We start from the raw sequence: 14,002 nt of genomic DNA on the forward strand, positions 1-14,002 counted from the left end.
GTTGAAAATATGGCACCCCCAGAAAAAATCCAAACAGGAAGTGGAACTTCTCAGATTTTTGCCTGCCATATGAGTTCTGTTAATCTCACAGTTTTAGAAACTTTAGAGTGTTTACTATCCAATACTAATAATAATATGCATATATTAGCAACTGAGACTGAGGAGCTGGCCGTTTACAATGGGCACCTTTCATCCAAGCTACTCAATACTGCCCCTTCAGCCATAAGAAGTTAACCCACCGTTCCTAGGCCGTCATTGAAAATAAGAATGTGTTCTTAATTAACAAGAGAATCACTGACATGATGTCAGCTGGCCCTTTTGTGGCAGGGCTGAAATGCAGTGGAACTTTTTGGGGGGGATTCAGGTCATTTGCATGGCAAAGAGGGACTTCGCAATGAATTGCAATTCATCTGATCACTCTTCATAACATTCTGGAGTATATGCAAATTGCCATCATACAAACTGAGGCAGCAGACTTTGTGAAAATGTATATTTGTGTCATTCTCAAATCTTTTGGCCACGACTGTACAGTACTAAATCCATGTGTATGTATAGTGTGCATCTTATCGTATGTGTGTGTGTGTGTCTGTGCCAATGTTTGTGTTGCTTCACAGTCCCCGCTGTTCCATAAGGTGTTTTTTTAATCTGTTTTTTAAATCTAATTTTACTGCTTGCGTCAGTTACTTGATGTGGAATAGAGATCCATGTAGTCATGGCTCTATGTAGTACTGTGTGCCTCCCATAGTCTGTTCTGGACTTTGGGTCTGTGAAGAGACCTCTTGTGGCATGTCTTGTGGGTTATGCATGGGTGTCCGAGCTGTGTGCCAGTAGTTTAGACAGACAGCTTGGTGCATTCAACATAAATAGAACTAGTGATGAAGTCAATCTCTCCTCTACTTTCAGCCAGGAGAGATTGACATGCATATTATTAATATTAGCTCTCTGTGTACATCCAAGGGCCAGCCGGGCTGCCCTGTTTTGAGCAAATTGCAATTTTCCTAAGTCCTTTTTTGTAGCCTGACCACACGACTGAACAATAGTCAAGGAGCGACAAAACTAGGGCGTGTAGGATCTGCCTTGTTGATAGTGTTGTTAAGAAGGCAGAGCATCGCTTTATTACAGACAGACTTCTCCCCATCTTAGCTACAAATGCATCAATATGTTTTGACCATGACGGTTTACAATCTAGTGTTACTCCAAGCAGTTTAGTCATCTCAACTTGTTCAATTTCCACATTTAGTACAATATTTAGTTGAGGTTTAGTGAGTGTTTTATTCCAAATAACATGCTTTTAGTTTTAGAAATATTTAGGCCTAACTTATTCCTTGCCAACCACTCTGAAACTAACTGCAGCTCTGTTAAGTGTTGCAGTCATTTCAGTCGCTGTAGTAGCTGACGTGTATAGTGTTGAGTCATCCGCATACATAGAAACTCTGTCAGTGGCATGTCATGAGTAAAAATGTAATTTTGATAAGACCAACACAACCTTAAATGGTTTGAAAACTGGTGGCATAAACATTGAAACAGCTATGCATTCTAAGACACCAGGCATTATTACATTATGCCCCGTCTTAGTGCTACATGTAGTAATACTACAGAATAGTCGCTTCACTTTTGGTTGACGTTTGACTGAACAGTATAAAACAATCAACATGAAGAAATCCCCATTTAAATCACTTAGTGTTGCAACCCTAGGGTCATGCACAACTCAAAGCAAATGTTGAACTTTCACTATTCAAAATCATATTGCCATCATACTGCCAGAAATGTGGAAAATATTGTGATATTATATTTTGCCCATGTCACCCAGCCATATCCTACAATCTAATGTTGAACATAGACAAATACACTGACTGATTTAGGTTCATTTCAGTATCCACATAAAAGTGCAGTTCATGCTTCGGCTATGCACAATTAAATGTCATTCCTTCCACATAATGATATCCGTTACTGAGTTCAAGGTCTAGATTGTCAGTGATAGACAGATCATTTATTGGTTTGTCGCAGCTCCAGACAAGTAATCAAATTGATTCTGGTGAAAGGGGCAAAACAATAAACAAATAAAAATTCCAGTAATTATTAACCTAGTTTCATGGTTTTTTGTTGGCTGCTTTACATGGAACTACGTGACAGACTGTTGAGACTTATCTTACTTTTGGACTTCTTTCACATAAGTAGAATTCAATATTGTTGCTGTCAGAAGCAAGCAGTGGATTCACCAAAGAAGCTTTGCAGTAGTGGCTTGTGCCAACACTGACGGTATTTTCATTGGGCACCAAACCTGTGTTCGAAGTGCAATTGGTCCATTTTATCAACATAACATATTACCCTTAAAAGAGGACAAGTCAAAAAAGTGCAGGTTAATGACTAACCTTCTTGAGGGCTGGTTGGACTCGGTTCCTTGGACCGATTTCTCCATGGTCGTTTAACTAGTGGCATGTTAGTTAATCTGTAAATCATCAAGAATGTCTTAACCTCAAAAGCAGAAATTGAAAAGTGTATCGCACTTGAAAACCATTATTTCTACAGAGGGACTTCACCTCTGTACAGGGGAGACTTGAGGTGTGTGAAGGGTTAGACCTGCAAGGGCATGAATCAAATTGCAGCAAGTTGACACGGTAGGACAACTTTTGCTATTTATAGCCAAAAGCATTCAATGTTTAAAACCCAGGACGATTGAGGCACATGCAGAATCAGCTGAACACTCAAAGGTTATCGCGATAAGAGATGAAGCACTAAGCGCCACTGAACTTACCACTGTCGTTAAATCTGACTTAACTCAATCCTCCTGACACCAGCAACTTTTCAAGAGACAGAGAAGAAGTCCAACAAATGTATGGCCTGTTTATTAGGGATGTAAGGATTCACCAATACAGATGGGAATCCAGTTCCAACGTTTAAGATACCAGTGCATCGGTTCTTGGGACCCCAAACCAATACGATTGTAGTATGTGTCGGTCATAAAACGTTTTCTATTGCTTTCCTCCTTCCTCCCGAAAATACCTCATTTTTTATGACTGAACTGGTGCGTCCTCAATTGCATATGTAACTGTGTGTGACAGTAATTGATCTACAAGTCATCTTGCATGCCAAGCAACCTGTCAATAGTTTTTGTAACAACTCTGCGCACAGTGCCCAGCTTCCCATGTTGTCCAACGAGAGGTAGGCCTATCCCTGATCAAATATTTGCTCATCTGCGCAGCACCTTCAGCATTCAAATGCTTGTAAAAATGACTTAGGCAATATTTAATCATTGGCTTCATTAGTTAGGTGACAACCAATGTAATTTGCTGGGATATTGTTATCAAATGTGCTGTAGAAAATGGTGGTTTACTGGAATAAAAGTAGGCTACCGGACAGACAACAGTTGGGGCTTACATCATTTATATTATTGTTGCACGGTACACCGAGTTTTGATACTAGAACATGAAACATGTTGTTTCGGTACTAGAATTTTTGTTACTTTCGGTACTTTTGTAAAATGTGGCTCGTGTCATCTACTGATTGAGAGAAGATCAAGTCTGTCTATCAGCACAGCCAATGTCCCCTTATAGCGCAAGCCTTCTCCGTCAGTGCCTGCTCTACTTTCTCATTGCTAGCTCTAGCCTGTCCTGAGGAACCACTGCACTCACTGGGTGTCTGGGATGCATCACCACTTATGCAGCACAGAAGTTAACACACTTGAATAATGCAACACTGCGTTTAGAAAGGTTGAAACTGATAATTACTGTTCGCAAAACAATGTGCATTACAGGCTAGAACACTTGACAATGCAAGAAGATACTGGTAGCTTCAAGCTTTGTAGGGCAACTTTCCTTGCTAGCTTACAGCTGAAACTAACATCAATTCACTATCCTAGTACCTCGTTTGTGTTCATGTCAACTATAACGCAAAATATTGATGATTTCAAAACTGATTCTCATCAAAAACTATTCATTAATTTCGTCTATCCCGCTTCACGTCTCTCCCTGTCAAGATCATCTTAGCGGCCGCATTGGTCTAAGGTTCAGCAATGGCTGAAGAATTGCAACATTTACCTGGAGCTAACTCTGCAAATAGCACTGTTGGGTGACTTGAAAAGCCATAGTCAATAGATCAACAATATAAAAATACTTTAAGTACAAATATTCATTATAATTTGTAATCTGGAGAAACTATGAGAATAGAAAGGCTCAGAATTTTGTGAAACATTACAGCACAGTTGAAAAATATATGGCAATTAGAAAGTTTTCAGAGATCGATGGGAGGGGTTGAGGGTAGCTGAAGGGTGGGACTAAAAACAAATAAAAACAAATTTAAAAAAGATAACTCATGTAAAATATACAGTGTCTGTAATATGTATATAGTATAAGCTGTACGTAGAAGCCTAAGTATCGTTGTTCATTATTTTTCTCCAATAAGGGGAGGGGTGGTAGGATTATGGTAAAATAATAAAGGAAAAAAATATTTTAAATAAATATATATTGGGTATTGGAAATTATGCAGATAATTACATTGATAGAACCCATAATCTATCTGCAATATTAAAGCTGATCCACCCCAAAAATAACAAACGGACTGTGTGTGTGAGAATGACATCATCGGTCTTAAAGATACACTTTAATAAAAGAAGAGATTGCTTATTTTATGCAAATGTTGTTGATCAGCATAATAAAATAAGTCCCAAATGGAAGGGAAACTGATTGTTTTTCATCTGTAGCCTCATGAAATCAGCAAAAACAAGCACAATAATTCAATGAATGCACACACTCCTATTGAATATGCAGTCTCTTGTGTATTGTAAATAGGCCCAAGCTACATCTTGATTTACCCAGCTTATCAATAAAGATGTATCATTCAAATAAACTATTACTATTAAGTTATATGTAGATAGATCAGTAAGAAAAACAAAGTCTAATTGAAAGTATGATTGTATAATTGATTCATTAATGCATACATAAAAAAATCAAACATTTAATTATAATGATATTGAACTCAAAAGATCTGTCTGGATCAAGTGCCATTCTGTGACTGGCTAAGGAGTCTTCTTTTTTGCTGCGGTATTGTTTTGGAATCGAGTATCGTGATGGTTTCGCGTATCGTGATACTAAACCTGGTATCGAAGTAAAAATTCTGGTATCGTGACAATCATTTATTTTGCTCAGGGTCACCGTCATAAATTATGCTGGTAGCTTTTCTTTAAAAAGTCAGTGTATTACATAAACTGGATAAAGTTGTTCATTGTATAAAAAGGACAGCAATCGTTTTTGCAAGCCTCACAGCACCGAATAGTTCCAAACGGTCAAAACCACTCACTTTTGAGACGGGTAAAATCCAAAGCCGTCTAATATTCATCGGCTATGTCTCCATTTTTTTAAGATAACGATACATTACTAGCTCAAAACACTTAGGGCTCCTGAGCTCCATCAGCAGCAGATTTAGAATGGAAAATCACTGTCTTCATGCAAATGTTAGTATATCGAACCACATCATATCAAACCGAATTGTTCCGTTCCTCATATCAAACTGCATCGCACAGAATCGCTTCGACCGAAAATGTATTGTTCCTGTATCGTATCGGAGCTGATGCATCTGGATGCGAATCATCATTGAAAGGGAAACACCCTACTGTTTATCTACTGCCTCCAGGCAACATCCTAAAGAGGATATAAAACCGGTTGCTAGCCACGAACCAAGTTCCGCCGTCCAAGACACCACCAGTATATTCAATTCTTATTTGTACAGAGGATAATGAACAGTCTTTTCCAGTCTTTTATGACTGTTTCTTGAGGACAAGCACTTGATGGGCCATAACACGGCAATCACAAAACCTTTAAAACAGCAAGCACTTCACCGCACAGCGCTCACTGTGAGCAGTTACCTCCCTGTTAATGAACTTTTTGCTAGTGTCCCAATTTACAGATTAACACTGCTTTTAAACTTTTACAAATAATTTAACAGGTCAGAGTTCACATTGGCCATTTGATACATGTAGTTGACATGTGTTGAGCCACACAACTCTTTATAAATGAATTGTGTGTGTGCCTGAGTGGTTACGCCCCAAACAAAGTACAAATGAGTCTAGAAGTTCATGGTTTAGATCCATGTGACTGCCTATCCTGCATTCTCTCCTCCTGCTCTATATTCTCCTCTGTTTTTGAATATATAAAAGAAGGGATTCTAGTCTCAACATGTAAAAATGTACACGTCAAAATGGCAAAAATACTGACAAGGGACATTTATTTTCAAATGACGGAGCTTAAAGTAATTACATAATTACTTAAGCCTCCTCTGAATTATGGAAGGGGAAAAAATCTGGGAATTGAGTCTGGGAAATGTAATTAAGTCAACCATCCTGACCCCCAGTAATAATTTTTGGAGGCTTTTGAAATCCCATGGCTGGTATAATGCATTCTTTGTTTTCTAGACTAGATCCAGTTAAAGTTGAGCCTTAAGTCCACTGGCCCCTTCCCCCAGTTACCGAGCTCACAGCACCAACTGTTCCAAAGATAGAATACAACAGTCCCTTACTCTTCCTTCTCACCCTATTCATCAGAATTGTTCCTGTAACCAAGAAAGTGAGGTAAGTGAACTAAATGACTTATCATCCCTTAACAGTCACTTCTGTCATGATGAGGTGCTTGGAGAAGCTAGTTAAGGACCATATCGCCTCCACCTTACCTGACACCCTAGACTAAATACAATTTGCATATCGCCCAAACAGATCCACAGACTACGCAATCGCCAATGCACTGCACAGTGCCTATCCCACCTGGACAAGAGAAATACCTATGTAAGAATGTTGTTCATTGACTACAGCTCAGCCTTCAACACCATAGTGCCCTCCAAGCTCATCACTAAGCTCAGGGCCGTGGGTCTGAACCCCTCCCTGTGCAACTGGATCCTGGACGCAGATCCGCAACACGAGGGAAACCCACATGGGTGCGTGCTTACCACCCTCCTGTACTTCCCGTTTACCCATGACAGCGTGGCCACGCATGTCTCAAACTCAACAACGAGACAGCGTACAGGGAGGAGGTGAAAGGCCTGGCGGAGTGGTACCATGAAAATAACCTCTCCCTCAAAGTCAAAACGAAGGAGCTGATCATGGACTACAGGAGACAGCAGAGCGTGCACATCCACACCGACGGGGCCACAGTAGAGAGGGTCAAAAGCTTCAAGTTCCTCAGCATGCACATTACTGACAACCGGAAATGCTGAAGAAATGCGGTCCTTAAGACAGTCACAAACTTCTACAGATGCACCATTGAGACCATCCTGTCGGGCTGTATCACCACCTAGTACGGCAATTGCACCGTCCACAACCTCAGGGCTCTCCAGAGGGTGGTGCGGACAGCCCAATGCATCACCGGTGCACACTGCCTGCACTTCAGGACATTTACAAGCACCCGGATTCACAGGAAGTCCAAGAAGATCATCAAGGACCTCAACCACCCGAGCCACTGCTTGTTCATCCCGCTACCATCTAGAAGGCGGAGACAGTACAGGTGCATCAAAGCTGGGACCGAGAGACTGAGAAACAGCTTCCATCTCCAGGCCATCAGACTGTTGAACAATCGTCACCTCTAGCCGGCCTCCACCCAGTACCATGCCCTGAATCTTAGTCACTGTTCTAGCCGGCAACCACCCGGTACTCTACCCTGCACCTCAGAAACTGATGCCCTACGTACATAGAGTCAGTGTTTTCCATGGATTAGACAGCCAAATAGGGCAGTGTTAGTCTTATCAGATGTCCTATAAAACACAGGAAAAACTTAATTTTGACTACACTTGGCCTTTAAAAGAATCCTGAGGAGGATTCACCATCTTCATCAAATGTTTTAATAATTTATCTGCAATTAAATAACCAAAAAGCCAAATTTGGGAGCCAAATGAACAGCTTTCTTACCAATGCAATTCGGTAAGCTACTGACAAGTCACTCAATTGAACGTCACTGTCTGGAAAGTCTTGATGGACTTCGTATTGAAAATAAATGAGATCTTTAGTATACTTGTCCAGATGCGATACCGTGGACATAACAACTTTGTATGATTTTATTAATAGCAAGGATATACTTTATTCAGTCGGTTCTATACCTTTTATAAACTAGTCAAGCTTGCTGTCAATCAAAGAACTCCGTGGCTGCATATGAAACACGCCAGGGTCCAACGTTAACTTTTGTTGTTTTGTCACTGGTCCGGTTGGCCAAAAATCTACTGGGCCAAATTCCGGCTAGCAGTGTTCACCCCTGTCCCTTCTTCTCTGGGGTTTATCAGCGGCTGGCAACTAATGTTATTGTGCATTAACGCCACCTACTGTACTGGAGCGCCCCCACCTCTCCTAACTTAAAATTTGACCAATAGAAGTATAAAGGGTTCCTGAATTGCAGGCCGCAATTGCACCCTTCTCCTATATCTATTAAAATGATTAATTTGTATTAACAAGCTGTTTAGTATAATTAAGCAATGCAAGTCATAACTATACTTTAGAATTTAATTGTTTTATTCATTTCTGCATTCATTTTTGTTTCTAAAGCATGACATTGAAAATATGACGCTGCCCCTTTAAGACAAACGTTCCAAAATAGATATCAACATGGCTACCGTAGGCCAATAGAGTTGTCCTTTTTTTCTTTCTTCATTTAGCAGACTATCAACAGTAGCCAGCATATTGCTAGTATGTTCACTATTGAAGGTTTACTTTTGTAAATCAAATGCCTAAAATAAATCAACTTAACGAGTAGATTGATGGGCGGTTCTTTTTGATCTGGACAGCTAAAGTGTGAAGGCATCAACTCATGTACTGCTCGAGAAGTTGTAACTCGCGGGAGCGTGGTGGTGCTTGAATGAACAGCCAAGAATATTGCTTAAATACAAATAGCATGACATTTACGCGTGTAGTCTTCAATGGTTATCTTTGGCAACAGAGCAGGTGAATGTTTATTTGGAATGTAAAAATGCGCTGAGAAGTTACTGGTCACTGACAAAATCCACTGGCCAACATGTTTTTACCAGTGGTGTAAAGTACTTAAGTAAAAATACTTTTAAAGTACTACTTAAGTAGTTTTTTGAGTATCTGTAATTTACCTTTTTTTAAATTTATTTTTAACCCCTCCACCACCACACGTCTTCGGAGGACAAATATCTTTGTTTTTCGACAGCTTTTCTGCTACATATCCATACATTTTAAGAAGTCACATAACAATAAAACAAGCTCTTTAATCCCAACCCATCCCACCTATCACCATAGAGCACCCTCGTTTGGTTTCCATGTGCCATATATTTTTCCGTTTTGCTGTGACGTTTCACTTTTTTAAAACCTTTCTAATCGTATAGTTTCCATAGATTGTGAGCTAAAGATGAAAACCTTTCCTACGAGTATTATTATATTATTTATTGACTGACTGAGGCTTTCCAAATCGCCCAACACTGCTATTTGTAAGGTACATTTTAAGTGCATGTTGTGATTTTTTAACCATTCCTGAACCTGTGACCAGAAACAAGCTTTACTTTAGTGTAGTCGTTAAAAAACGCGCTATGATGAAACTGCCTCTCACGAGGACCGCTCATTAGAGTTAACTGCACCTCAGATTGCATCCCAAATAAATGCTTCACAGAGTTCAAGTAACAGACACATCTCAACATCAACTGTTCAGAGGAGACTGCGTGAATCAGGCCTTCATGGTCGAATTGCTGCAAAGAAACCACTACTAAAAGGTCACCAATATGAAGAAGAGACTTGCTTGCAATATGAAGAAGAGACTTGCTTGGGCCAAGAAACACGAGCAATGGACATTATACTGGTGGAAATCTGTCCTTTGGTCTGATGAGTCCATATTTAAGATTTTTGGCTCCAACCGCCGTGTCTAGACGCAGAGTAGGTGAATGGATGATCTCCGCTTGTGTGGTTCCCACCATGAAGCATGGAGGAGGAGGTGTGATGGTGTGGGGTGCTATGCTGGTGAAACTGTCAGGGATTTATTCAGAATTTAAGGCGCACTTAACCAGCATGGCTATCACAGCATTCTGAAGCGATACGCCATCCCATATGGTTTGCGCTTAGTCGGACTATCATTTGTTTTTCAACAGGTCAATGACCCAAAACACACCTCCAGGCTGTGTAAGGGCTATTTGACCAAGAAGGAGAGTGATTGAATGCTGCATCAGATGACCTGGCCTCCATAATCACCCAACCTCAACCCAATTGAGATGGTTTGGGATGAGTTGGATCGCAGAGTGAAGGAAAAGCAGCCAACAAGTACTCAGCATATGTGGGAACTCCTTCAAGACTCCTTCAAGGCAAAGGGTGGCTACCTTGAGGAATCTCAAATATAAAATATATGTTGATTTGTTTAACACTTTTTTGGTTACTACATGATTCCATATCTGTCTTCACTATTATTCTACAATGTAAAAAATAGCAAAAATAAAGAAAAACCCTTGAATGAGTAGGTGTGTGCAAACGTTTGAGTGGTACTGTATGTATGTATATATAAATAAAACTACATTTTAGGGGGATTGTGTGTGTAGTGATTTGTTTTGGATTATTGCTAGGTATTACGGCATTGTTGGTGCTAGAAACACAAGCATTTCGCTGCCCCTGCGATAATATCTGCACATCTGTGTACACGACCAATAAACGTTGATTTCATTTTAAAAAGTACCATGGGTGGGGGAATAGGTATGGAGCATGCATGCATATACCATTTCACTCCACAGCCAGAAGGGGAGAGACAGAAGGGTGTGGGGTAAAGGTATGGGTGTAGGTGTTTTAAATCAGCCTAATTCCTCAGCATATGTGGAGCAGAGAGGGGGACATGTTAAGACATGCACTCTGTTTTTGGCCAGACGCAATCAGGCGATAGAGAATAGTATCCATGCCTTCAAACACAACCACAAATGTAATATTATAATATCCCTCACCTGGGATCCCTCACCTCACAATACATTTTTCAGTGTCAGAATGTGTTTTAAGACTGTTGCTTCGAGGTCATTCTCTTCCTGATGGCATTCTCTTCCTGATGGCATTCTCTTCCTGGTGGCATTCAAACAGAAAGCAAAACAGACAGAAAACATTGATTCCGCAACGTCTTCCATCTCAAAGGACACCATGAAGATAAGGCATGGATTTTACAATAGACTTGAAAGTTTCAAGGGAGTGAGTTGTAATATTCTCTCTCTCAAACTGTCTTCATCTATAAATATCTACATCCACATCCCTGACAAAAACTGAGCCAAGTCATCAAAACGTGTGGCAACTGACAGGGACTTGAGGATAACAACAAAATATGTCATAGAGGGCTTGTCAAATCACCCCACTTAATTATGGGGTGTTGACTCTGGTCATTTGAGCACAGCACACTTCTGACAGAGAGGCCATGCATGGAGTTCAATGACACTACACCTACTTTGCTGCTGGGAGCATTATCATTTGTACAGGGAGTAAAATCTTTGCCATTGGAACAACACTGTGTACGAAAACGTATAAAAAGACACAAAGGTTATGGATTGGCCTACAGTACACACCCAAACATATTGGCACATTTTGTCCCTGCTCCAGAAAAGGATATTCTATAACACACAGGCACCATAATCTAAACCACATAAATGCAACTTAACCAGGTCATAAAACAGGTTATAGCCAAGTCAAAACAACAGAGGGCCTGGACACTATCTTACATAAAACCAATTAAGCCAAATTAGACAGACAAGTCTATGTGGAGAAAACAACCCATAGTGACATGAACACTCAAATCAAATTTGATTGGTATATATATTTTGCAAATGTTATCGTGGTTGTAGCTAAATGCTTATGTTCCTAGCTCCAAAAGTGTAGTTACACCTAACAACACAACAAACACATGTAAATAAAGGAATTAAGAAATATTAGAACGAGCCATACCAGAGTCCAGAATATAAATATGTAACGATGGTGTGTATAGACATTTTGGATGGTATACGAATAGAAAAGGTGTGTACAGCAGTAGTTCTATAGGATGAGCCTTGACTTGAATACAGTATATACAGATAAAGTGGGTAAAACAGCATGTAAACATGATTAAAGTGACCAGTATTCAACGACTGTGTGCATAGGGCAGCAGGTCTCTAAAGTGCAGGTTTGAGTACCCGTACACAGTGCACAAAGACAAATACAAGTAGCCACAAAGCAGGATACATATGCGATCAATATGAGTGGGATAGGTTCTACAGTGGTGTGTAATCTTATTAAAAAAATATCTGCATTTGGCTGGTCAACAATGGTCCCATCGGGATCTTACATATCAGCTTGGTTCGTAAGTGGAGTCAGGAGTCACACCTGATTTAGGGTGAGATACGAGCTGTTCACTGATGGGGTACTGAGTTGAGGATAAGGTTGGGATGAGCTGATTCTAGATTTGTGGTAAATTGCAACTTCAAGATTAAGAACAATTTTGCAAAAGACAGGCTGTAATTAATTGAGGAAGTAAGCATAATGACAGGTGTTTATCCAGTGAACTTGCAGATTGACTCAATGCATTTAGGCACTATGTACCTAATATCTAGTTCCCAACTGTTACACAGGCCAGGTGTGCACTCTTCTGATAATAAATATACAATGACATTGGCAGGATTTTGGCTTTATGAACTAGATTCCGTTACGTAAAATCATAAACATTTTGATCACTCCTCAGGACGTTTGTAAGACAAACACCATTCAAGCTTAGATGTCTAGTATTTAGTTAAATGCATGAATCAATCTTCAAAGAATTCTTGTTCTCTTTACAGGTACAAATTAATATACTACATTAAAATATCCAACAGCAAATGAGGGATTGTTGTCATACAGTAAGTGAATGATGCACCCAGAACTGTGACTTTTAGGCTACTCAAAACAACACCAGATAACACAGCTAATTACCACTATTAGTGCAATCTCGCAATCAGCGTGAATGACATTTCGACCAATAGAATATTCTGAAATTATTATCATCATACCTCCAAAATCTTGTCCAAGTCATCTTTGGTGAGACAGGGGTAGTCTTCTAGTATTTTATCCCTTTGTGCATTGTACTGTTTTGCAGCAAGTTTCCAATTCGGTTCCTCGAGAACTTGGAATATTGCTGCCCCGATGGACAGATAAAAAATGATCGCAGAAGTCAATAGAGGACCTTTATCCACCATACTTAAATGGCTCAACTTTTCAATTTGCGGGAGAGAGGTCCCAATTTAAATGTGTAAGTGTTGTCCCAAGCACATGCTCAACAGTCTTTTGGGGCGGCTTGACTTTTATTCCTTACGAGTCTTTTGAAAAACTTGTCGAAAATACCTCTGGTACCATTTGCTCTGGTGAAAATAATAAGAAAGTGTACATAAATGTATCCGAACTGGGCGAATGGGAAGGCTGTGCTGAAATGTCAACACAGATGCGTGTTTATTCGGTGCCGCAGTTTGCTCTCCACGTGCGCTGCTCGGTTGCAAATGATTACGGGCTACGGAGATGCCAAGGCTACTACTGAAACTTGTGGGGGAGTGGAGAAACGCACAAAAAGATCCGCCCATTAGAATAGGCTCTTCTAGTCTTCTAGTCACAAGCCCTAGTCTGGGGGGTGGGGGTTCTGCTGGTAATGCCTGCTCCTCCAGCCTAAATTGAAACTAAATTGAAAGCATTACTTTTTATTTCACGTTTCAGTTTTCATTTGAAGCTGACTTTCGTTGTTATCATTGCAGAGGCCTATCTAAAAAAAATGTACTATGTCAGGCAGCGGTGGAAAAAGTACTCAATTGTCACACTTGATTAAAAGTAAAGATACTTTAGTAGAAAATGACTAATGTAAAAGTGAAAGTCACTCAGTAAAATACTACTTTAGTAAAAGTCTACAAGTATTTTTTATTTTACCTTTATTTAACTAGACAAGTCAGTTAAGAACAAATTCTTATTTACAATGACGGCCTACCAAATTGCAACTGCATGCAATGTCGTGAGGGAGACAAATATTTTAGCTCCTAGGTTAGGGCCCTTAATTTTGAATAAATCTAACAAATG

The 14,002-nt window shown here is 39.9% G+C and overlaps 1 protein-coding gene across 1 annotated transcript in view; it reads right to left on the minus strand.

The window, feature by feature from the left end:
* The window catches only part of kcnk5a (potassium channel, subfamily K, member 5a), a 53,095-nt gene extending 39,671 nt beyond the window's left edge, over positions 1 to 13,424 (minus strand). The window contains exon 1 of the mRNA XM_038969717.1: positions 12,955 to 13,424. Coding sequence (XP_038825645.1) covers positions 12,955 to 13,140 — 186 coding nt within the window. The 5' untranslated portion in view covers positions 13,141 to 13,424. The remainder of the gene's footprint in view (positions 1 to 12,954) is intronic.
* Between the last annotated feature and the right edge of the window lie 578 nt (positions 13,425 to 14,002).

This window comes from Salvelinus namaycush, chromosome 30 (genome assembly GCF_016432855.1).
Source record: "Salvelinus namaycush isolate Seneca chromosome 30, SaNama_1.0, whole genome shotgun sequence".
NCBI lineage: Eukaryota > Metazoa > Chordata > Actinopteri > Salmoniformes > Salmonidae > Salvelinus > Salvelinus namaycush.